The 22,968-nt window shown below is 38.7% G+C and overlaps 1 protein-coding gene across 1 annotated transcript in view; it reads left to right on the top strand.

The window, feature by feature from the left end:
• Window positions 1-22,968, top strand: part of LOC132439500 (formin-2-like) — a 313,506-nt gene that overhangs the window by 188,046 nt on the left and 102,492 nt on the right. Inside the window, exon 8 of the mRNA XM_060033791.1 lies at window positions 7,547-7,608. Within this exon, the coding sequence (XP_059889774.1) occupies window positions 7,547-7,608 (62 nt within the window). The remainder of the gene's footprint in view (window positions 1-7,546; window positions 7,609-22,968) is intronic.

Below are 22,968 nucleotides of genomic sequence, written 5' to 3' on the forward strand. Positions count from 1 at the left end.
GTGAGGATTGTGATTGCAGCTGAGACTGAATTCTTAAGTGTTGAACAAAGTATTTTAGTCACCAGTACTCATTTCCCTATACAGACACGTTCAGATGGACTCTGTCCCCTTGAAAGGAAGAAACAAACAAAAATGCATATAAACATTACGAAATGTAAAATAGCTAGCTAGTGGGAAGCAGAAGAATGTTTATGTGGGTGATGAAATTCAAAGTCTGATTGCTTTTAATGGTTGAATTTTTCATGGAATTATTTACGTACAGAAGCCGGTAAGGAAAGGACTTTAGTAAATTTTTGTGATGGTTGGAAGAGGTCACTGGTCAATGAGGCAGTAGGTGTGGATGTGGAGAAAGTTTCTAAATTTTAGTGTTATATTGGGAAGCAACTTTTTATTTATTAAAATTACATCAAAGAAATCCTAATGTTGGAAACTCCTCCCATGATTATGTTATTTTACTGACCCCTCATTCCTCTGAACAATGAAACATCAAACTAACCCTTACACACAAATTCATACATTGACAGAGAAAACCGAAAACCTTCATTAACTGAACAAACGAGCAAATGTGAGTTAACACACACATGAACCAGCCCCTCACATTTTGCACATATTAATTACATGTTGAGTTAAGTAAACCCGAAATTATTCCAGGTGGATCATGATAAATATCATGTATGTTGCTTAGATTTTTCGTACATTTAAATATTTTGGAAAAGTAGTCCTGAGACCCAAGTTGTTAGTCAAAACCATCTGTAATACAATGAAAGGAACGACCGTAACATGTCAAGTTCTGGTGTGTAAACTCTAATCTTCTCAGTCATAGGTTACAAGTTCACAACTGAGTTTTTTTTAATCCGTTAATAGTCTATTGTGTGGGATTAGGAAATAAGTTTGTATTATGACGTTGCTTGGCGTTTTTGTTGTGACTTAATAGTCAATATTCATAAATATTTCATGTGCCTTGAAAAGAAAGTGTATACTGTTTTATTAGAATACAAAGTTCAGTATGTAACTATAAGATAACACTCTTTTCTGTTTATATATTCTAAATCCTTATTTGTATTTTTCTTCTTGATCTGTTTTGACCAGAGTGGTTTATTAAAGTTACCCATTGTTAGTGGGTCTGTCTGTCTGTCTCTCCTTGTCAATATTTTGTGGTTTCTTTCTTACGAAGGTTGCACCTGTGTTTTGGGGGACATAAATTCATATCTATTATAATTTCATTGGGAATTGTAGCTGTTAGCATTAAAAATATCTTTTTTCATTGTTTTGTTGTTCACACAATGTTCCTGGCCTGAATCTTAAGTTGTCAAATATCAAGATCATAACGCTTGCCTTTTTGATTTGCATGTGCTGGGCATAATTTCACTTCTCTTCATTTTTTAGCCTTTCTGAATTATTTAGTTATAAATATACATATATTTATTTTTTGATGTGTTTTTAATTTTCAGTGACTAAACTTCCCCTACCTTAACCTGTGTGCCAATATATAGTTGCTCATATATAATATAGTAAGGAAGGTATTTAACTGTATGTTTAGGTGAATTATTTTTAAAAGGAAATTTTTTCTTTAAAATCATAATTATAATCACTGTGTTTGTAAATTCAATCTTTCTGTTCTGGGTTTCTTTCAAAGTCAGATGTATTTGTGTAAATTACACTGAAAAAAGTATAATTATCTGTGTGAAAGTTATTTTGGCATAAGGAATTTTAAATTTCTGATATGTTCTCTACTTATGGAGCAATATGTATGCTTACATTCAAAGTAAAATTTTACACTGTTGCTCATTTAGAGCGTGTGCTAGAAAACAGTGGCAAATGTGATCCCAGAGTTAGGGTCCTAATCAAGGGAGACTCACTAAGCTCTATTTTATGAGTATAAATGTTTACCCAAGCTGCAAGGTGAGGTCCATTTTGGGCAGTAAAGGACTATGGGCAATAAAGGACGTTTTGCGGTGCTGGTTTATGGAAAACATTCAACAGACAGTGGCTGTTTTACACAGAGTGCCATGCATTGTTTGAAACTATTTGGTCATTTATACACTATGCTTAACATAAACACTATCTGGGATGTGCCAGTCTTTTCTTCTTCCTCCTTTATCCCACACCCTAGATTTTGTCACCTGCCAAAGTCAAGTAAATCTTTTTTTTTTTTTAAGTAAGTCTACTTTTTTCTTTTCTTTTTTTTTTTTTTGGCCACACCATGTGGCATGTGGGGTCTTAGTTCCCCAACCAGGGATCAAACCCACGTTCTCTTCAGGAGAAGTGCAGAGTCTTAACCACTGGACCGCCATGGAAGTCCCCAAGTAAATCTTATCTAAATAGTTGAGATAATCCCTGAGTCGTACCTGTGTGGTCCAGTCAACGCATCTCTCCAAAAACAGAAGTGAAATACAGTATCGCTAGATTAAAAGGTCTACAGTGGCAGTCATGTTTGCATTTAAAGATTTTATTCCAGAAGCATAGTCTTAATATTCATCTTCCCCTGCCCATAAAAGCAGGTGCCATACTGACTTCGGCAAAAACACTTGCTGACAGTTTAACTTATGCAGCTCTTGTCAGGGAGGCCCACTGACTTAGGTACTTAGGTTGTTAAACTTGTAGAAGTAGGTGTGCTTGAGATGCACCATTGGTGGATTGGGTGTCAGATTAATTTTTCCAATAGGAAAGCCTTTCTCTACATAGCCTAAGTACAAAATCTATAGAATTCTGGCATTTTATTGTCTGCCACCTGGTTAAGCTGCCTGAAAAGAGAGGACAGTATAAATGAATACGATTCCTAAATTACACGACGTTATAAAACTACAGTTTTCTTCCTTTCCAGGGCATACAGCATTTTAATTGCTTGGTAATAAAGTGTAAACTCTTCAAGGACAAGAAGCATGTCTATCAGGGCTGAGAGGAGTGTCTGGGCCAGACTTAGGACTCTGAGAATATTTGTTCAATGAATGGATGAAAATGTTTTCAAGAAGATACTCTGTTTTCTTCATAGACGAATACAAATGTTTTATATTCTTTAGGTAATCCAGAATTGCTTCAAGTATTATTCAAGAGCTTGGGTGTTTCCCAAACCCTAACCCAATGTGTCTTCTGGCTAGTTTCCTGCTGAAAGGTGTGCCTGTGCACCTGTGACCAGGAGCTCAAGTGTGTTTGGTGCTGGGATGTGTAAGGAACGCAAATGTAGTGTTTCCTGTTATCTAATTGTTGTCGGACCCAAGTCCATGTGCCGAACAAACCGAAACATTGGAATTTGAGCAGAGAAAGTTTCGTTACAGGGTCAAGCAAGGAGAATGCGTCGCTCGTGCTCAAAAAGCTCTGATGGTTTGGGGGGAAGAGTTTCTATAGGCAAAATCTGGGGGGAGGGCTGCCCGGTGTGTGATCCTCCTCTGATTGGTTGGTGGGGAGATAACCAGGTGGGGCTCCAGGAATGTCCATCATCAGCCATGTGGTTCCAACCAGTCTGGGGTCCCTGTAGTTGTGCTCAGCCTTAAGTCACCATCCTCCACTGGGTGGGGCCCCAGTCCCTGTAGAAGAGCAAGAGCTCAGAGTTCCGTGTGTGTCAGATTGTTAAGTACATCTCTTGAGGAGGAACTGGGACCCTGCCCCGTCGCTGCACCAGCTGTACTTCTGTTTCCCGACTGCCTTTCCTTTGTTCTCTCACTTTCATTAGTAACTCAGGGAAGGTCTCGGAGGCTGAAGCCTTTCTCCTACAGACAAGAAACGGGGGACACGGAAAGGCTTTTGTACCCGGGAGGGCCCCGCAGGGTCCTGCTTGGTTTCATTTTCAAGTGTGAAATATTCAGATGAAGATGGTCCCAAGTGCCTTTCTCTCTCTGAGAAATGTTAGTTTTAATAAATTGTTGGATTTGTTCAGTTAAGCCAAGCAAAGCCAACAAAATTTTAAAAGTTGCTTGACTGCATCTTTAGGAAAGTTTTGTTAAGTCATACATTTGGACAGTTTTTAGAGTAACTCCTGGGTGAGCAGATTCTCAGGCAGGTGTCAGCGCATCGTGTTTCCGTATAAAGGGCCTCTGCGTGTGACCCTTGGCTCCACTGCCATCATGTGGTACAGCGGCATGCCCGCAGCCGACGTTTCTGTGCTTTACTGAGTTTCAAGTAAAAATTTAGAGATAACAGTTCTAGGCCTTTCTACCAAACTGGTGTTTTTCTTTCTTTTTTCTTTTTATATCCCCTGGCAGGACAGTTAAAGACAGAACTAGAAACTCCTGAATGAGTAAACACTGACCATTTTCATCCCCCAAAGAATGCAGATGTGAAGCGGAAGAGGAGACCTCTCCCCCAGAAAGCTTTCTCTTACCCTGTAGGACTCAGTGCCAGATTCCCTCATCATCACGTGGGCCGTTATGCTCGTGGTACTGTGTGAGCAGCACTGCTACCCGTGCTGGTATTTGCCTTTTGCTTTCTTGGGTGTTGCTGCCTCTGTGGATTTATGGAACTGATAATGCAAATATGTGGCTTCTAGTGAGTCTTTCTTAAGCTTGGCTGTTATGTCTTCTCTCCGAAGGTTCAGTAATAACTTTTGGTTTTTGCACTGTAATCTTTTCAATTTTCTACTATATGTGGAACGCTCTGGCGTAAGCTGATGATACCTAAGACACATGCTTGCTATCACACTCTTCAAAATCTCCTTGGAGGGACAGAGCACATACATACAAAAGAGGGAATATCTGAAATGTATCAGGTGACTTGTATTAAAGGGTAGAATCAAGAGGCTGGGAAGGTCAGGATGAGCTATGGAAGTTAGGGAGTGTTTCAGAGATTACTTAAGCTGGAGCTTTAAAACACTGTTTTCTTAGAGATAGCAGTTTGTCCACATTATCTACACTTTTCAGCTTCTCCTCAATTCTAGGTGATCATGGGAAGCTACTCTAGCCAGAGAGACATAAGGAGACATCTGCTAAGAATAGGCATTACACATGCCTTCTTGTTGCTTCCTTTCTTCCTTCTTCATTTTGCCTGGAATGTGAGAGTGATTGATGGAGCCATGGCTGCCATTTTTCCACTTGAGGAAAAGACCATTAAAAAAATGTTGGCCCTAACCTGTTTGTAGTCCCTGAATCAGTACCAACCTATCTCAGTTTTGTTTGTCATTATTTACTCACACATCCTTTTTACAGCTGAAAACAATTTTTAACCAGTACAGATATATTTAACACTTTTGCCATATGGTCAAGTGACTAGTTGTCAAGAATTGATTCATATTTTAAATATCTCATCACTACATTAAACAAATGGCTGACATCACTCTCTATATTAACCTAAAATGAGCCAAACTTTTAAGCTGGTTGGGGGGAGGAGAAGGAGGGGCAGGACTAAGTTATAAACAAACATGAATGAATGATATTTCCCCTCATCTAGTCCCTGTGTCTTTCATTTCTCACGTGTAAAGCCAATTAAGGGAAAATTATGTGGTAAAGTAGTAGCAGAGTTGCTTTCCATTGAGATTTCCTGTGGATGGTTAAAAAATGACATTTCATGGATTAGGACTTTTTGAGGAATTGCTTAGGACCATGTGACATTTATAAAAATATTCTTTGGCCCGTAACATTGCATGAGATAAAATATGAGAAACCTCAGTATATTTACAAGTAACATTTCATGTAGGGAAAACTTGTAGAAATAATACTATGTTTTAAAATAATAAAGTCAGAGGTTAATCGTATCTTTTATGAGTTTTGACTTGAGCATGAATGATTTTATTGTGTTTCTTTTCCTTGTTCTGAAAATGAAACCTTGTGTTAAGTGGACCACTAGCATTTCCTCCATAGTTTCCTGTCGATCTCTCGGTGTATCTCCCAAGGAATATAGAAATATTGGATTATTAGCTAATGAATTCCAAAGTTAGAGAACTTTGGATTCACTCTAAGAGTCTCCTTAAGGGCTAGACTCTGCATGAATGTAATCTAAAAATGGTAATTACATGCATGAAGATGATATCTTTATTTTAGTTTTATGTATTTTGTTACATTATTTTTAGCCATATTACCTCTAGTGAAAATCATTTGTTAATCCCTTTTAATTAGCTTTTGAAATTTAGTCATAGCTGGGCTATGGTTTACTGCTTTGAAACATTAAACAGTTTGTGGTATGTTTGCCTTATATGGTCTAAAGAGTAAAAAGTATTTGATTGCAAATCTTAATTCTTAGATTTAAACTTGAGACCTAATTTTTTTAGAGATTGAGATAGTGGAATATTATTAGGCTAGAAGTATTATATTCTAGTTGATATGATATTTTTTTGGTGAATCTGGACTCACTTCCCATCTCCAGACAGAAATGCTAAATTATCTTGGTGAGATTTCTTATCCATCCTGTGTTTCAGTATTGAATTTGGCTTTCTTAATTCTTACTTGGGATTTTGCCAGAAATGTGTCATGTACTTTAAGCTGTAAGGAAAAAAGCATTGTGAAATGCCACAATTATCAAAGTAAGTCTAACCACTTTTTGATTATCCATTCTGTGATTTTTCTCCCAGAAATCTTTAATCCCACAACAGCTTCAGTGACTATTTGGCACATATTTGATCAGAGCAAATTCACCTCATTTCCAGCTAATTTGTGCACAACTAATGCAAAATGCTTTTGGTTAACCTACACCTAAATTAAGTAATAAAACACACCAATTCCAAAATTCAACACGTTTCCCAGGCCAAAATACGCACTTAAGAACACATGTCCAGTTTTTGATTATCCATTCCACTTCTTCCTTGTATAAGCAGGGCAGTTTGTATATTAAAGATGGATTTTTAAGGATGCATCTGTGCCAATCTCAATACCATAATCAAAGAATTTTCCTTTGATTATAACAATTTAAAAAGTTGCAACAGGAAATGCACCTGCTGTTTCCATATTAGTCTACCAGTTTAGGGATTAGATTTAACCTTTGTCAAACGTCTTTACATAAATTGGCAGATATTTACATTTATTGGTGTAAAACCAGGATGTGTGGGCTTCCCTGGTGGCGCAGTGGTTGAGAGTCCGCCTGCCGGTGCAGGCAAGGGACACGGGTTCGTGCCCCGGTCCGGGAGGATCCCACATGCCACGGAGCGGCTGGGCCCGTGAGCCATGGCCGCTGAGCCTGCGCGTTCGGAGCCTGTGCTCCGCAACGGGAGAGGCCACAACAGTGAGAGGCCCGCGTACCACAAACAAACAAGCAAAAAACAGGATGTGGCAGTAACATGAGTGATTTGCCTATTTTTCTGGTATTAAGCAGATTTTTCAAATTCATTCAGGTGAGTCATGAAAGAGACAGACTCACAGTTTCTCTGTGACCATTGGGCCCTCTTCCTGGGATTTTGTATTTGTGGAGCATGTGAAAGCTTTGACACTTGACACCTGACCCATTGAAATGCCAGCTCGGCCTGGGGGGTGGCCGGACAGGAGGCTGCAGTGAAGGCAGAGCCCCCACCCTCTGCCTGCCGGGTATGAACTCCACTCTGTGGAAGGTCACTATTGTTTGAGGTGGTTGGAGCTTTTCACAGCTGGCTTATGGCAATTTATATTCTTCTTTTGTCTTTTTTGCGCAGCTGTGGTGAACTTGGACAATTCCGTGGTTGACCTGGAGACCCTTCAAGCTCTCTATGAGAATGTGAGTAACAGGGAAATTTTATGTGTGAGGATGTAACAACATATACGTCCAGGCTCGTTGCTTCCATGTCCTCTGAGGAAATTTGTTCCAGGGGCACTGAATTTACATAACTATGGGTTTGTAAAAATAATTTCTAGGAAAATATTGAATAAATGTGTGGTCTCATAGTTTTAAAATAGGGAGGGTGGGAGGGAGGGAGACGCAAGAGGGCAGAGGTATGGGAACATATGTATATGTATAACTGATTCACTTTGTTATAAAGCAGAAGCTAACACACCATTGTAAAGCAATTATACTCCAATAAAGATGTAAAAAAAAAATTGTGATTCAAACCATGTTGTACATGAGGTCTTTCAGATTCCCTCTTTTGAAATATAATCAGTACTTAGGCGGACGCTAATTTGAGAGGAGTATAGTGTGACGTGCTGATGCATTTAATCTTCACATGGAAACTATCAGTAGCTGCTATTATTACCCACTTTGCAGATGAGGAAACTTGGCATGGAGCATCCACACGACCTGCCCAAGGTCACACAGGCCGTGTTGGTGCTGAGCCTGGGATTTAATTCATTCTGACTCTGTTTCTCTATCTGCCGGAGTTTCATTCACTGAGTGGCAGGACATCGTGTCTTTCTTCTAGTAGCACTTTCACTTAAGAAGTTGGCAGGGAACAGGAATGAGGAGAATGACCTGGGCATGGTGCTCTCAGAAGTGCAGTCCGGGCAGGGCTGCATGAAATGGCTGTAGCTGGGGCACAGCATTAAATGACATTGGTTCACGTAGTGAGAAAGAGATTCTCTTTTCAGTGTGCTGGATTGTATCTGGGAGAAAGTCTCCGTGTGCCCCTATTTTTTTCATTTTGTTTCTGTTCTTGCCTGTGGTCTGGCTGGTATTTAAACCTCTGTGCTCTCTGGGGCCTGGTCTTGGTTGGTCCTGGGCTTTTCTGTACCCAGTCAAGTAATTTCTGGCTCTGGAGATATGTCTGGTGGGCAGGAGTCAGACCCCCGTCCCTGACCACTCCCTTGAGGAGAGTGTGTTCCAGCTGCTTGTCCGTTCTTGGATTTGGTACTTTTTTTTTTTTTTTTTTTTTGGATTTGGTACTTTTAAAGCATGCGTCCATGTGGTGTCCCTTTGAGGCTGGGATTTCTCCTGGTGTGTCACCCAGTCCATAGGTGATGTAGCGCTGGCGCCTGGTCCCCATCGTGGCTGCAGGCATGTGACTTGATCATGAGGCGGAGAGGGAGGGCGTGAGTGTTTTGTTACCTGGTACTCAGTACATGATGGAAACTGGAAAAAATGGAACCATTTGGAGGTACAGAGAGCTTTCATTTCCCTCGAGTGTTTCCTGCCAGCGCTCTCTCAACCAAGAACCAGGTGGAAGAAAGGAGGAAACACCAGGGAGAGTAATGCCTTCAACAGGTCTTAACGGTGTGATGTCAGTGTGGGTGTCAACTTGTATCTCGTGCACACATTCCATATACTGTGTACATGCGTTTATGTAGATACATAAGGTACACGTCTGTATATTATATGAAGACACAGGAACGTTTTATTTTAAGCTGGTATATCCATGTGCAGAAACATATACAGAAAAAATAGAGAACATTGCGGACAACTATATTTATGAGGGAAGTTTATTTTGCAGTGATTTAGAGTATTTTATTTGGGAGTTTTTAGCCTTTCAAAGTAAATTACTTTCACAAAATATAAATTTCTGACTCTGGACAAACCAGATAGCTACCCAGAATTTCTTACTGTCATACCCCGTGAAAGGAGAACCTGTACCATATGGCACTGGTTACACTTGTGGTTTTCTTTATATTGTTGATGTCTTTAAATTTGATGGTTCAGACTTCCACTGTGTCAGGAAAACAATCACTTTTTGGTGGGAGTGGTTCACAGTGATACTAGTTTCAGTACGAATGGGCCGGATTGTTTTGATCACCATCTTCAGTAGGAGAGCTTAAAGCACCCATTACAAATAATAGATAATTGTATATGCCTTGTATACAGACAGAACTCATGCTAATTCCTGAGTAACATCCATTAAAATACAGGTCCAAAGAAGGCAGGACTATTTCTTTTGTCCACGACAACATCCCCAGCACTTCGATTTAGGTAGTATTGGGCACTTAGGAAGTATTCAGTAAACATTAAATGAATATATATATATGAATTGATGAGTGGAATCTGCTGGTAGGCTTGGTTCTAAGACCTCGTTGGACTTTCTGTTATATGGTTTTCAAATACTTTTTGCCTCTTCAGACTGACTGATAGCATCATGAGTAAGGATCCCTATTGAACATGTTTGTTCTATTTTTACTTCTTTGTGATAACAGGACTGAACGTGCAATGTAATGAGTGATTCTTTTTAGGTGGGTGTGGTAGCTTACTGTAACCTGCTCTACACAAAAAGTGGTGAGAAGTGGAATGGTTGAAACTTTGAAAAGGGTAAATGAAAGTTTAAAATTTTTACGTGTTTTTAGAATTCTGGGTCATTAAGGCTGAACTTCCAGGGACCTATTGGCATATAAGGGTCTTCAGTTTTCTAGAGATGAAGACTGAGACATATCTGTTACTTTCTGACTGACAGACAACAGTGGTGGATGAAGGCTTCTCCAGTTAGATGATGAATATGTTTCTAGCAAACCAAGGCACTCCCCCTAAATTAAGAGAAAATTGAGATACATATTCCCTAGTAGTGAAAAATGCATTTGTTCAAATCCCTTCATTCCAGTTGTTTAAGTTCCTAAAAGAGCCATGATCATTTAAAAATCAGGGTATATGATGTTTAGAATAATAATAATCTAATGTTTATTATACACCAAGCACTGATCTAAGTGCATTATATTTAATCCTCCAAGTGCCTTACCCCCGACTTAGGGGGTAGGAGGAAGAAGTACTATTGTTAGAAAAGAGGGAACTGACCCAGAGAGGTTGTCAGCTCAGCACTGGGGGTGACCCTGGTCCCCTCCTGATGACTGTGCTCTGAGGCACAGAATTTCCTGACTCTCAGGGGGAACTGGACAGGACCTTCCAGGAGGAGCAAGGACACACTGTGTGATGGAGGGAACTCGGGTGAAAAGTCAGAGGAACATGGCCCAGATTCCAGCACCACAAGCTCATGGACACCTCCAGTGACTTATTGATGCTTCTTCAGCTTCAGTTTCCTCATTTTTAAATAAGGTTTCTAATAATTCATAAGGAGAACATCAACTTTCTGTTGGATGTAAAAAGAAGTTTCTAGGCCATTCAACACTATTATGATTTTTTTTAATAAAAATAAATGTGGGCACAGAACTTAAAATATCTAACATTGTCAAACAGCAAATAACTGTCTCTAAGGCTGGTAGGATTGAAGGTAACAAATGTTGTGCACTATGTAAATTAAATTAAAACTGGACCTTCCCCTCGAGGGTCTGAAGATTTTGCCGAACGAAGCAGAGTAAATACCCGTGTGTTTATAGGCAACATGAATTAACAGGGAATACATTTTTAAAACTTTTGTTAAATTTAGAATGATACCACTTTGTTTACAATCATCATTTAAAAATTTGTATTTTTTTCTTTTGAAACAGTCTCAGAGGTACAATAAAGTTGCAGGTATACTATGAAGAACAATTCTTCTGTATCATTTGCAAATAAATTGTCAACATTATGCTTGATAGTCCCTCAATACTTTAGTGTATATTTCCTACAATGTAGCACACACTTAACCACAATGCAACCAGCACCATTATGAAATTGACATTGATATACTGCTGTCATCTAACCCTCAGATCCCAGTGCTTTGCTGGTTGTTCCAATAATGTCCTTTGTAGGCAGGACAGCCTTGGAGTTTTGTTGTGCTTTATATCTTCTTTTCTTGGGCACTTGCCTCTTTTTGATTTATATTATTGTTATGTATGCATATGTCTTATCTTTTAACTTAACTATAAATTCCTTATCAGTAGGATTTTCATATTCCATGTTTAGCATTATGGCTTATATATAATATTAAAAATAATTACTAATTAATTAAAGAATGACCTGAGAATTCTATTTTTGCTCTTGGTGTGGTTTTATCAATGAAAGAGATTAAAATGGTGACTATCGCTATTTCAAATGCTATACTTTTTAGAACGATCACTGTAAAAAGTAATGTTGCGGGCTTCCCTGGTGGTGCAGTGGTGGAGAGTCCGCCTGCCGATGCAGGGGACACGGGTTTGTGACCCGGTCCGGGAGGATCCCACATGCCGCGGAGCGGCTGGGCCCGTGAGCCATGGCCGCTGAGCCTGCGCGTCCGGAGCCTGTGCTCCGCAACGGGAGAGGCCCCAACAGTGAGAGGCCCGGGTACCGCAAAAAAAAAAAGTAATGTTGCTTTCTTTCTTTCTTTTTTTTTTTAAGGTGAAAGCAGGTTTATTTAGACAGATACATATTCCAAAGACAGAATGTGGTCTGTCTCAGAAAGTGAGAGTGGCCTCACATACATCTTTAAATACAGCACAGTAGTCCATATATATATATATATATATATATATATATATATATATATATAATCAATTACATCAAGTTTGCTAATCATGTAGCTAAAGTCTCTGTCGTTACTGATTTATTTTTTTAGCAGTGGGGAAGGTTTGTTAAAATCTCACATTACAAATATGGAATCCTCAAGTCTACATTTAGTCAAATTTGGCTCTACATATTGTGAAGTTTGACTCTTTGACAAATAGAGATTTAGGATTCATATCTTCCTGTTGGATTGACAGCTTAATCATGATGATGCATTTTGTCTTCATCTCTAATGTTTATAGCCTTAAAGTGTCTGAGTAGTATAGCTATATCATCTTTCGTTTTATACAAACGTTTGTTTCTATAGTATAACATTTCTTCCCTTATATGTTTTATTTGGGTTTAATCATTTTTGTTTCCTATTTAAAAACATTACCATATATTAGCTTGTGTCTTATCCATTTAACTTTTAAAGATTGTTCCCTTAGAGACTAAAATCATTCCTGATTTATCACAGTCTTACACAAATAATTCTTAACCACTTCGTTAATAATACCAGAATATTTCACTTTTCTATTTCTAGAGGAATGATAGAACCTAAGAATACTTTAGCACTACGTACTTCTTTCACCTTTGACTTTTATTGTCATACTGCTTGATTCTACATCTATTTCAAATCCCCCCCAATTTTTTTTAAACATCGTTATTGGAGAATAATTGCTTTAAAGTGATGTGTTAGTTTCTGCTTTATAACAAAGTGAATCAGCTATACATATATTTATATCCCCATATCTCCTCCCTCTTGCGTCTCCCTCCCACCCTCCCTACCCCATCCCCCTAGGTGGTCACAAAGCACCGAGCTGATCACTCTGGGTTTTGCGGCTGCTTCCCACTAGCTATCTGTTTTATATTTGGCAGGATTTATAAGTCCATGCCACTCTCTCACTTTGTCCCAGGTTACCCTTCCCCCTCCCCCTATCCCCAAGTGCATTCTCTACATCTGCATCTTTATTCCTGCCCTGCTTTTAGGTTCTTCAGAACCATTCTTTTTTTTTTTCTTTTTAGATTCCATATACATGTGTTAGCATACGGTATTTCTTTTTCTCTTTCTGATTTACCTCACTCTGTATGACAGACTCTAGGTCCATCCACCTCACTACAAATAACTCAATTTCATTTCATTTTATAGCTAGGTAATATTTCATTGTATATATGTGCCACATCTTCTTTATCTATTCATCTGTCAATGGGAACTTAGGTTGCTTCCATGTCCTGGCTATTGTAAATAGAGCTGCAATGAACATTGTGGTACATGACTCTAGGAACTATGGTTTTCTCAGGGTATATGCCGAGTAGTGGGATTGCTAGGTCATATGGTAGTTCTATTTGTAGTTTTTTAAGGAACCTCCATACTGCTCTCCATAGTGGCTGTATCAATTTATATTCCCACCAACAGTGCAAGAGGGTTCCCTTTTCTCCACATCCTCGCCAGCATGTATTGTTTGTAGATTTTTTGACGATGGCCATTCTGACTGGTGTGAGGTGATACCTCATTGTAGTTTTGATTTGCATTTCTCTAATGATTAGTGATGTTGAGCTTTCTTTCATGTGTTTGTTGGCAATCTGTATATATTCTTTAGAGAAATATCTGTTTAGGTCTTCTGCCCATTTTTGGATTGGGTTATTTGTTTTTTTGATATTGAGCTACATGTGTTGCTTGTAAATTTTGGAGTTTGATCCTGTGTCAGTTGCTTCATTTGTAAATATTTTCTCCCATTCTGAGGGTTGTCTTTGCGTCTTCTTTTTGGTCTCCTTTGCTGTGCAAAAGCTTTTAAGTTTCATTAGGTCCCATTTGTTTATTTTTGTTTTTATTTCCATTTCTCTAGGAAGTGGGTCAAAAAGGATCTTGTTGTGATTTATGTCATACCGTGTTCTGCCTATGTTTTCCTCTAAGAGTTTTACAGTGTCTGGCATTACATTTAGGTCCTTAATCCATTTTGAGTTTATATCTGTGTATGGTGTTAGGGAGTTTTCTAATTTCATTCTTTTACATGTAGCTGTCCAGTTTTCCCAGCACCATATATTGAAGAGGCTGTCTTTTCTCCATTGTATATTCTTGCCTCCTTTATCAAAAATAAGATGACCATATGTGCATGGGTTTATCTCTGGGCTTTCTATCCTGTTCTATTGATGTATATTTCTGTTTTTGTGCCAGTGCCATACTGTCTTCATTACTGTAGCTTTGTAGTAGAGTGTGAAGTCAGAGAGCCTGATTCCCCCAGCGCCATTTTTCTTTTTCAAGATTGCTTTGACTATTCGGGGTCTTTTGTGATTCTATACAAATTGTGAAATTTTTTGTTCTAGTGCTGGGAAAATGCCATTGGCAATTTGATAGGGATTGCATTGAATCTGTAGATGATTGCTTTGGGTAGTATAGTCATTTTCACAATGTTGATTCTTCCAATCCAAGAACATGGTATATCTCTCCATCTGTTTGTATCATCTTTAATTTCTATCGTCAGTGTCTTATATAGTTTTCTGCATTCAGGTCTTTTGTCTCCTTAGGTAGGTTTATTCCTAGGTATTTTATTCTTTTTGTTGCAATGGTAAATGAGAGTGTTTCCTTAATTTCTCTTTCAGATTTTTTATCATTAGTGTATAGGAGTGCAAGAGATTTCTATGCATTAATTTTGTATCCTGCTACTTTGCCAAATTCGTTGATCAGCTCTAGTAGTTTTCTGGTAGCATCTTTAGGACTCTTTATGTATAGTATCATGTCATCTGTAAAGAGTGACAGCTTTACTTCTTCTTTTCCGATTTGGATTCCTTTTATTTCTTCTCTGATTACTGTGGCAAAAACTTCCAAAAGTGTGTTGAATAATAGTGGTGAGAGTGGGCAGCCTTCTCTTGTTTCTGATTTTAGTGGAAGTGGTTTCAGTTTTTCACCATTGAGAACGATGTTGGCTGTGGGTTTGTCATATATGGCCTTTATTATGTTGAGGAAAGTTCCCTCTATGCCTACTTTCTGGAAGGTTTTTGTCATAAATCGGTGTTGAATTTTGTCAAAAGATTTTTCTGCATCTATTGAGATGATCATATGTTTTTTTTCAGTCAATTTGTTAATATGGTTTATCACATCGATTGATTTGTTTATATTGAAGAATCCTTGAATTCATAGAATAAACCCCACTTGATCATGATGTATGCTCCTTTTAATGTGCTGTTGGATTCTGTTAGCTAGTATTTTGTTGAGGATTTTTGCATCTATGTTCATCAGTGATATTGGCCTGTAATTTTCATTCGTTGTGACATCTTTGTCTGGTTTTAGTATCAGGGTGATGGTGACCTCGTAGAATGAGTCTGGGAGTGTTCCTCCCTCTGCTGTATTTTGGAAGAGTTTGAAAAGGATAGGTGTTAGCTCTTCTCTAAATGTTTGATAGAATTCACCGGTGAAGCCATGTGGTCCTGGACTTTTGTTTGTTGGAAGATTTTTAATCACAGTCTCAATTTACGTGCTTGTGATTGGTCTGTTTATATTTTCTATTTCTTCCTGGTCCGTCTAGGAAGGTTGTGCTTTTCAAAGAATTTATCCATTTCTTCCAGGTTGTCCACTTTGTTGGCATATAGTTGCTTGTAGGAATCTCTCATGATCCTTTGTATTTCTGCATTGTCAGTTGTTACTTCTCCTTTTTCATTTCTAATTCTATTGATTTGAGTCTTCTCCCTTTTTTTCTTGATGAGTCTGGCTAATTGTTTATAATTTTGTTTATCTTCTCAAGGAACCAGCTTTTAGTTTTATTGATCTTTGCTATTGTTTCCTTAATTTCTTTTTCTTTTATTTCTTATCTGATCTTTATCATTTCTTTCCTTCTGCTAACTTTGGGATTCTTTTGTTCTTCTTTCTCTAATAGTTTTAGGTTTAAAGTTAAGTTGTTTATTTGAGATTTTTCTTGTTTCTTGAGGTAGTATTGTATTGTTATAAACTTCCCTCTCAGAACTGCTTTTGCTGCATCCCTTAGGTTTTGGGTTGTCGTGTTTTCATTGTCATTTGTTTTTCTTTGATTTCTTCAGTGATCTCTTGGTACTTAAGTAGTGTATTGTTTAGCCTCCATGTGTTTGTATTTTTTACATATTTTTTTCCTGTAATTGATATCTAGTCTAATAGCATTGTGGTCAGAAAACATACTTGATATGATTTCAACTTTCTTAAATTTACCAAGGCTTGATTTGTGACCCAAGATATGATCTTTCCTGAAGAATGTTCCATGAAGACTTGAGAAGAAACTGTATTGTTTTTTTTGAATGGAATGTCCTATAAATATCAATTAAGTCCATCTTGTTTAATGTATCATTTAAAGCTTGTGTTTCCTTATTTATTTTCATTTTGGATGATCTGTCCATTGGTGAAATTTAGGTGTTAAAGTCCCCTACTATGATTATGTTAGTGCTGATTTCTCCTTTTATGGCTGTTAGCATTTGCCTTATGCATTGAAGTGTTCCTATGTTGGGTGCATAAATATTTACAATTGTTATAATTTGTATATATTTATACAGTTTATAAATATTGCTCCCTTGATCATTATGTAGTGTCCTTCTTTGTCTCTTGTAATAGTCTTTATTTTAAAGTCTATTTTATCTGATATGAGTATTGCTCCTCCAGCTCTGCTTTGATTTCCATTTGCATGCAATGTCTTTTTCCATCCCCTCTCTTTCAGTCTGTATGTGTCCATAAGTCTGAAGTGGTTCTCTTTTGGACAGTATATATACGGGTCTTGTTTTTGTAACCATTCAGCCAGTCTCTGTCTTTTGGTTGGAGCATTTAATCCATTTACATTTAAGGTAGTTATTGATATGTATATTCCTTTTACCATTTTCTTAATTGTTTTGGGCTTGGTATTGTGGGTCTTTTCCTTCTCTTGTGTTTCCTGCCTAGAAAAGTTCCTTCAACATTTGTTGTAAAGCTGGTTTGGTGGTGCTGAATTCTCTTAACTTTTGCTTGTCTGTAAAGCTTTTAATTGTTCCATCAAATCTGAATGAGATCCTTGCTGGGTAATATTGGTTGTAGGTTTTTCCCTGTCATCTCTTTAAATATGTCCTGCCACTCCCTTCTGGCTTGCAGAGTTTCTGCTGAAGATCAGCTGTTAACCTTATGGGGATTCCCTTGTATGTTATTTTACCCTTCCTGCTTTTAATATTTTTTCTTTGTATTTAATTTTTGATAGTTTAATATGTGCCTTGGCGTGTTTCTGTTTTTGATAGTTTAATATGTGTCTTGGCATGTTTCTCCTTGGATTTATCCTGTATGGAACTCTCTGTGCTTTCTGGACTTTATTAACTATCTTCTTTCCCATATTAGGGAAAGAAGTATTTCAAATATTTTCAAGTATTTTCTCAGTCCCTTTCTATTTCTTTTCTTCTTCTGGGACCCCCATAATTAGAATGTTGGTGCATTTAATGTTGTCCCAAAGGTCTCTGAGACTGTCCTCAATTCTTTTCATTCTTTTTTCTTTATTCTGCTCTGTAGTAGTTATTTCTACTATTTTATCTTCCAGGTCACGTATCCGTTCTTCTGCCTCAGTTATTCTGCTATTGATTCCTTCTAGAGAATTTTTAATGTCATTTATTGTGTTGCTTTTCATTGTTTGTTTTCTCTTTAGTTCTTCTACTTCCTTATTAAACATTTCTTGAATTTTCTCCATTCTATTTGCAAGATTTTGGGTCATCTTTACTATCATTACTCTTCACTCTTTTTCAGGTAGACTGCCTATTTCATCTTCATTTGTTTGGTCTGGTGGGTTTTTACCTTGCTCCTTCATCTGGTGTGTATTTCTCTGTTTGCTTAACTTACTGTGTTTGGGGTCTCCGTTTTGCTGGCTGCAGGTTCATAGCTCCTGTTGTTTTTGGTGTCTGCTCCCAGTGGGTAAGGCTGCTTCAGTGGGTTGTGTAGGCTTCCTGGTGGGGGCGACTGGTGCCTTTGTTCTGGTGGTCTGGATACAGACTGTGAGAAAGAGGAATGAAGGGGGATCCCTAGGAATTTGGCCTGGACAATAGAGTTGCCTTTCAGAGATACATTGAAGTGGTTTGGTGAAGGATGGGGAATAAAAATGTGTCTTGGTCCTGTTAGGTTTGAGTTGTCTACTCATTCATTCAAATTGATATAGGAGTCTAGTTGCTTCAGGGCAGAAAGTGGGATGTCAGGTGCTGGGGATTGGCTGTGCTATCAGTCCGGGTCCAATCAGAGGATAGAAGCCTCAGGGTAAAGTAAACAGGGAAACTTATTATAGTGAATGGTTAACCTGTGCTGGGAGAGTACAAGGATGTGAAGATGGCTCTAGGACCCAAGCGAGGAGAGACTTGGAGGGAGACCTTCTCCCTGGACTAGGTGTGTCTGCAGCACCCTGGTTTGCCCAGACCACACCTGGTCCCCAGTCTCTGGGTGAGTGGAAAATAAACTTAGGGCAGCAGGTGAGCCACAGCTTGTGGCCAGGCGTGCTGGCATCAGGATGCCCCACAGGCAGAGCCCAGAGCCTGCCGCATCCACGCTGAGAGAGCCCAGAAAACAGAGCTCAGGGCCCAGGTGAGCCGTGGCTGGCGCATGTGTGCAGTGCCTGGTGTCCACGTGGGGAGTGAAGAGGTCGTGGGACCTCGGCCAGGACTGCAAAGCTCCGAGGGGCTCTATGTGCTCTGGTTTGTGGCTGCAGTCACGGTCGGCCAGAGGACACCCAACCCATGTCCTCACACACCCACACTGTGGATCATCTGTGCACAGGTAGAGAGGAAAAGGCCAATGCCTGCACACCAGAAGCCCCCTTTCCTCCTGCTGTGTGCCTCCAGCACCCCCTACTGATAAAGCATAACATTGTGCTCACCCCGGTGAAGGGCACAGTGCTGAGGCCCGTCCACTATGTCAATGGGGTTAGTGGGGTAAGCTGAGGGCCCAGAGCCAGTAGCTGGCATGGACAGTAGGGAGGTTTGTTCTTATTTGGCATGTAATTCCTATGTCACGTGTCATTCCATAGGACATGAGTCTTGTTCATATGAAGGTACTTCTGGATGGAAAAACTGATGTGTGCTCTTGGGTCTGACTTGGGGACTCCTTGGAAATCTTTCAAAACTTTATTGTGTTGATATAACTGTAATTACTCATTTCAGGTCTGAAATCTCGTTTGAAAGGTATCTAAATACAGTCTTAATTTTGCCTTAATAGTTTAATAATGGTATTCAAAGGGATATTTAAGTTTTATCAAGAAAAAATAGACTAATGTCTATTTAATTGATAACAAAATATATTAAATATATGAGGAGTAATGTTTTTATTACCAGTTATTTTACTTTTTTTTTCCTTTTCATTTTTTATTGAAATGTAGTTGAGATATTTGTTTCAGGTGTACAAAGTAACACTCTTACTTGGCATTCCACTGCTTATCCTTGAGAACAATAAACGTAGCCAACCTGAATCCTTTGCTATAAATACATACTTGCTTTTTCCAGATGCTTCCGTGTCATTGGACCGTGTAACCTCTGTGAAACAGATGGATGTTCTTGTTACACAGCCTTGTTTAGAATGTAATCTTTGTTCTCCCTGGTGGCATATGGTTGGCAGGGAACTTTCTCTTACAGATGTCAATGAATTTGGGGCAGTCTCCAAATCTAACCACAACATACTTTCAGAAACCACAAACCTGGGCTGCCCGGTGGCACAGTGGTTAAGAATCTGCCTGCCAATGCAGGGGACATGGGTTCGAGCCCTGGTCCGGGAGGTTCCCATATGCCACAGAGCAACTAAGCCCGTGCGCCACAACTATGGAGCCTATGCTCTAGGGCCAGCGAGCCACAACTCTTGATCCCATGTTCCTAGAGCCCGTGCTCGGCAACAAGAGAAGCCACCGCAATGAGAAGCCCGCAAACCACAACAATGAGCAGCCCCGACTCGCCACATCTAGAGAAAGCCCATGTGCAGCAAAGAAGACCCAACACAGCCAAAAATAAATGTAAATAAAATAAATAAATTTATTTAAAAAAAACAAAAAAGCAATACTGACGGCGCAATACCTGTTTCCTGAGGAATTAAAACCTAGTGAATCAAGACAGCCTCTTCAATAAGTGGTTCTGGGAAAACTGGACAGCTACATGTAAAAGAATGAAATTAGAACACTCGCTAACATCATACACAAAAATAAACTCAAAATGGATTAAAGACCGAAATGTAAGACCACACACTATAAAACTCTCAGAGGAAAACATAGGCAGAACACTCTATGACATAAATTACAGCAAGATCCTTTTAAACCCACCTCCTAGAGAAATGGAAATATAAACAAAAATAAATGGGACCTAATGAAACTTAAAAGCTTTTGCACAGCAAAGGAAACCATAAACAAGATGCAAAGACAACCCTCAGAATGAGAGAAAATATTTGCAAATGAAGCAACTGATAAAGGATTAATCTCCAAAATATACAAGAAGCTCATTCAGCTCAATATCAAAAAAACGAACAACCCAATCCAAAAATGGGCAGAAGACTGAAATAGACATTTCTCCAAAGAAGAGAAATTGCCAACAAACACATGAAAGGATGCTCAACATCACTAATCATTAGAGAAATGCAAATCAAAGCTACAATGAGGTATCACCTCATACCAGTCAGAATGGCCATCATCAAAAAATCTACAAACAATAAATGCTGGATAGGGTGTGGAGAAAAGGTGGCCCTCTTGCACTGTTGGTAGGAATGTAAATTGATACCGCTACTATGGAGAACAGTATGGAGGTTCCTTAAAAAACTAAAAATAGAACTACATATGACCCAGCCATCCCACTACTGGGCATATATCCTGAGAAAACCATAATTCAAAAAGAGTCATGCACCACAATATTAATTGCAGCTCTATTTACAATAGCCAGGACATGGAAGCATCCTAAGTGTCCATTGACAGGTGAATGGATAAAGAAGATGTGGCACATATATACAGTGGAATATTACTCAGCCATAAAAAGAAACGAAATTGAGTTATTTGTAATGAGGTGGATGGACCTCGAGTCTGTCATACAGAGTGAAGTAAGTCAGAAAGAGAAAAACAAATACTGTATGTTAACACGTATATATGGAATCTAAAAAAAAGAAAAAGGTTCTGAAAAACCTAAGGGCAGGACAGGAATAAAAATGCAGATGTAGAGAATGGACTTGAGGACACGGGGAGGGGGAAGGGCAAGCTGGGACGAAGTGAGAGAGTGGCATGGACATATATACACTACCAAATGTAAAATAGATAGCTAGTGGGAAGCAGCCACATAGCACAGGGAGATCAGCTCGGTGCTTTGCGAGCCCCTGGAGGGGTGGAATAGGGAGGGTGGGAGGGAGACTGCAAGAGGGAGGAGATATGGGGATATATGTATACGTATTGCTGATTCACTTTGTTATAAAGCCAAAACTAACACACCTTTGTAAAGCAATTATACTCCAATAAAGATGTTAAAAAAACCCAAAACACCTAGTGAATCCACAGAGATACTAAATATAGTATATCCCGTTGAGTTTTTAAAAGCAAAAATCTTTACAGTTAACTTTGGGTTATTTAATACCATTGAGTTCTGAGGGTAAAATATCTTCAAAAGCAGTATGTAATATTTACAGTTGGTTAAATGTATCTGTTGATTCTGATTCCTAGTACACACTCCTCAGATGGCCCGGTGAGAAGTGATGGATGGGGATTGGGGGGATGGAGGAGAAGTTGAGGTAGATTCTTTATTTTAGTGAATAAATATTTAGTGAATCAGATATTTAATATCAATTCAGAAATGTGTCCATAAAAATGTCCTTGTATAGCTATCAATTGAATTGTTTTTTTAGATTCAGTTCCCTTTATCTCATAGTCAAGAAAAAAAAAAATCTTAAATAGTAAGACAAAACCAAACCTTGGAAGTGAATCTTATTAGAAGTTCAGTCCAAGAAAAAATATTGAAAAAAGGAGAAAAAAATCCCCATCTATTTGTAATTAAACAGCTCTAATCCAATTAGAAGGAGAAAAAAAAGCAGGCAAGATAGCAAGAATTAGAGGTTTAACTTTACACTTCTTGGGATTGGATTTCACGGGCACAGTGGTAGTGATCTTTACTTACCGTCATGGTTGACAGACCATAAACTTCAATCTGGAAAAGTAACCGGCACACTTTACAGGATCGAGCATCCTCAGAGGTGTGCACTGTGTTACCTTAGTGAAAGTGAACTGGATTAACTGTCTGTTCCTGTCACTTCCAAGAGGTCTTTACTGGATTCATATTTTTAGCAACATTTAATCATTAGTTTCTTCAAACAAATGTGAGAGGATTACTGACTTTCCCCATGGAGCTGTTTGAAAACCATATTCTCATATTTCATTGCTTTTTGGGGTTGGTTCCTGGAATCCCTGTAGCTCATTTTCAACTATAAATGTGTTTAAGGTGAATTTCAGAATTAAAAAAGAAAAGCTTTAGGTCTTGAATCAGTTACAGATTGATGCTATGGACTTCATAAAATCCAGAAATTATGTTTCTTTGCTGTTCATCTGGGATGTGACATTGCCTGACACATCATAAAGGTATCGACTGAGTTTTCGATAACTGTGCTTCTCTTAGATGAACTGTCTCCAGTGAATTCCTGGGAAATGAAAGAATGATTAACACAACTTCACTGGTAATGAACGACACGGGAATGCTCACATACATTTTCACCTTGCTTTAAGATTAGATTTTAATTTGATGGGTGAAATCCAAGGGTGGACTCATTAGAGAACAGCTCTCCCAGCTGTTGGCCCTCCAGCCACTTGGCCTCTGCTTCTCAAAACCTCCTGGTCCCACCACTAGAACAAGCACTGACAAAGCTGCCTTCAG

This window comes from Delphinus delphis, chromosome 16 (assembly GCF_949987515.2).
Source record: "Delphinus delphis chromosome 16, mDelDel1.2, whole genome shotgun sequence".
Lineage (NCBI taxonomy): Eukaryota > Metazoa > Chordata > Mammalia > Artiodactyla > Delphinidae > Delphinus > Delphinus delphis.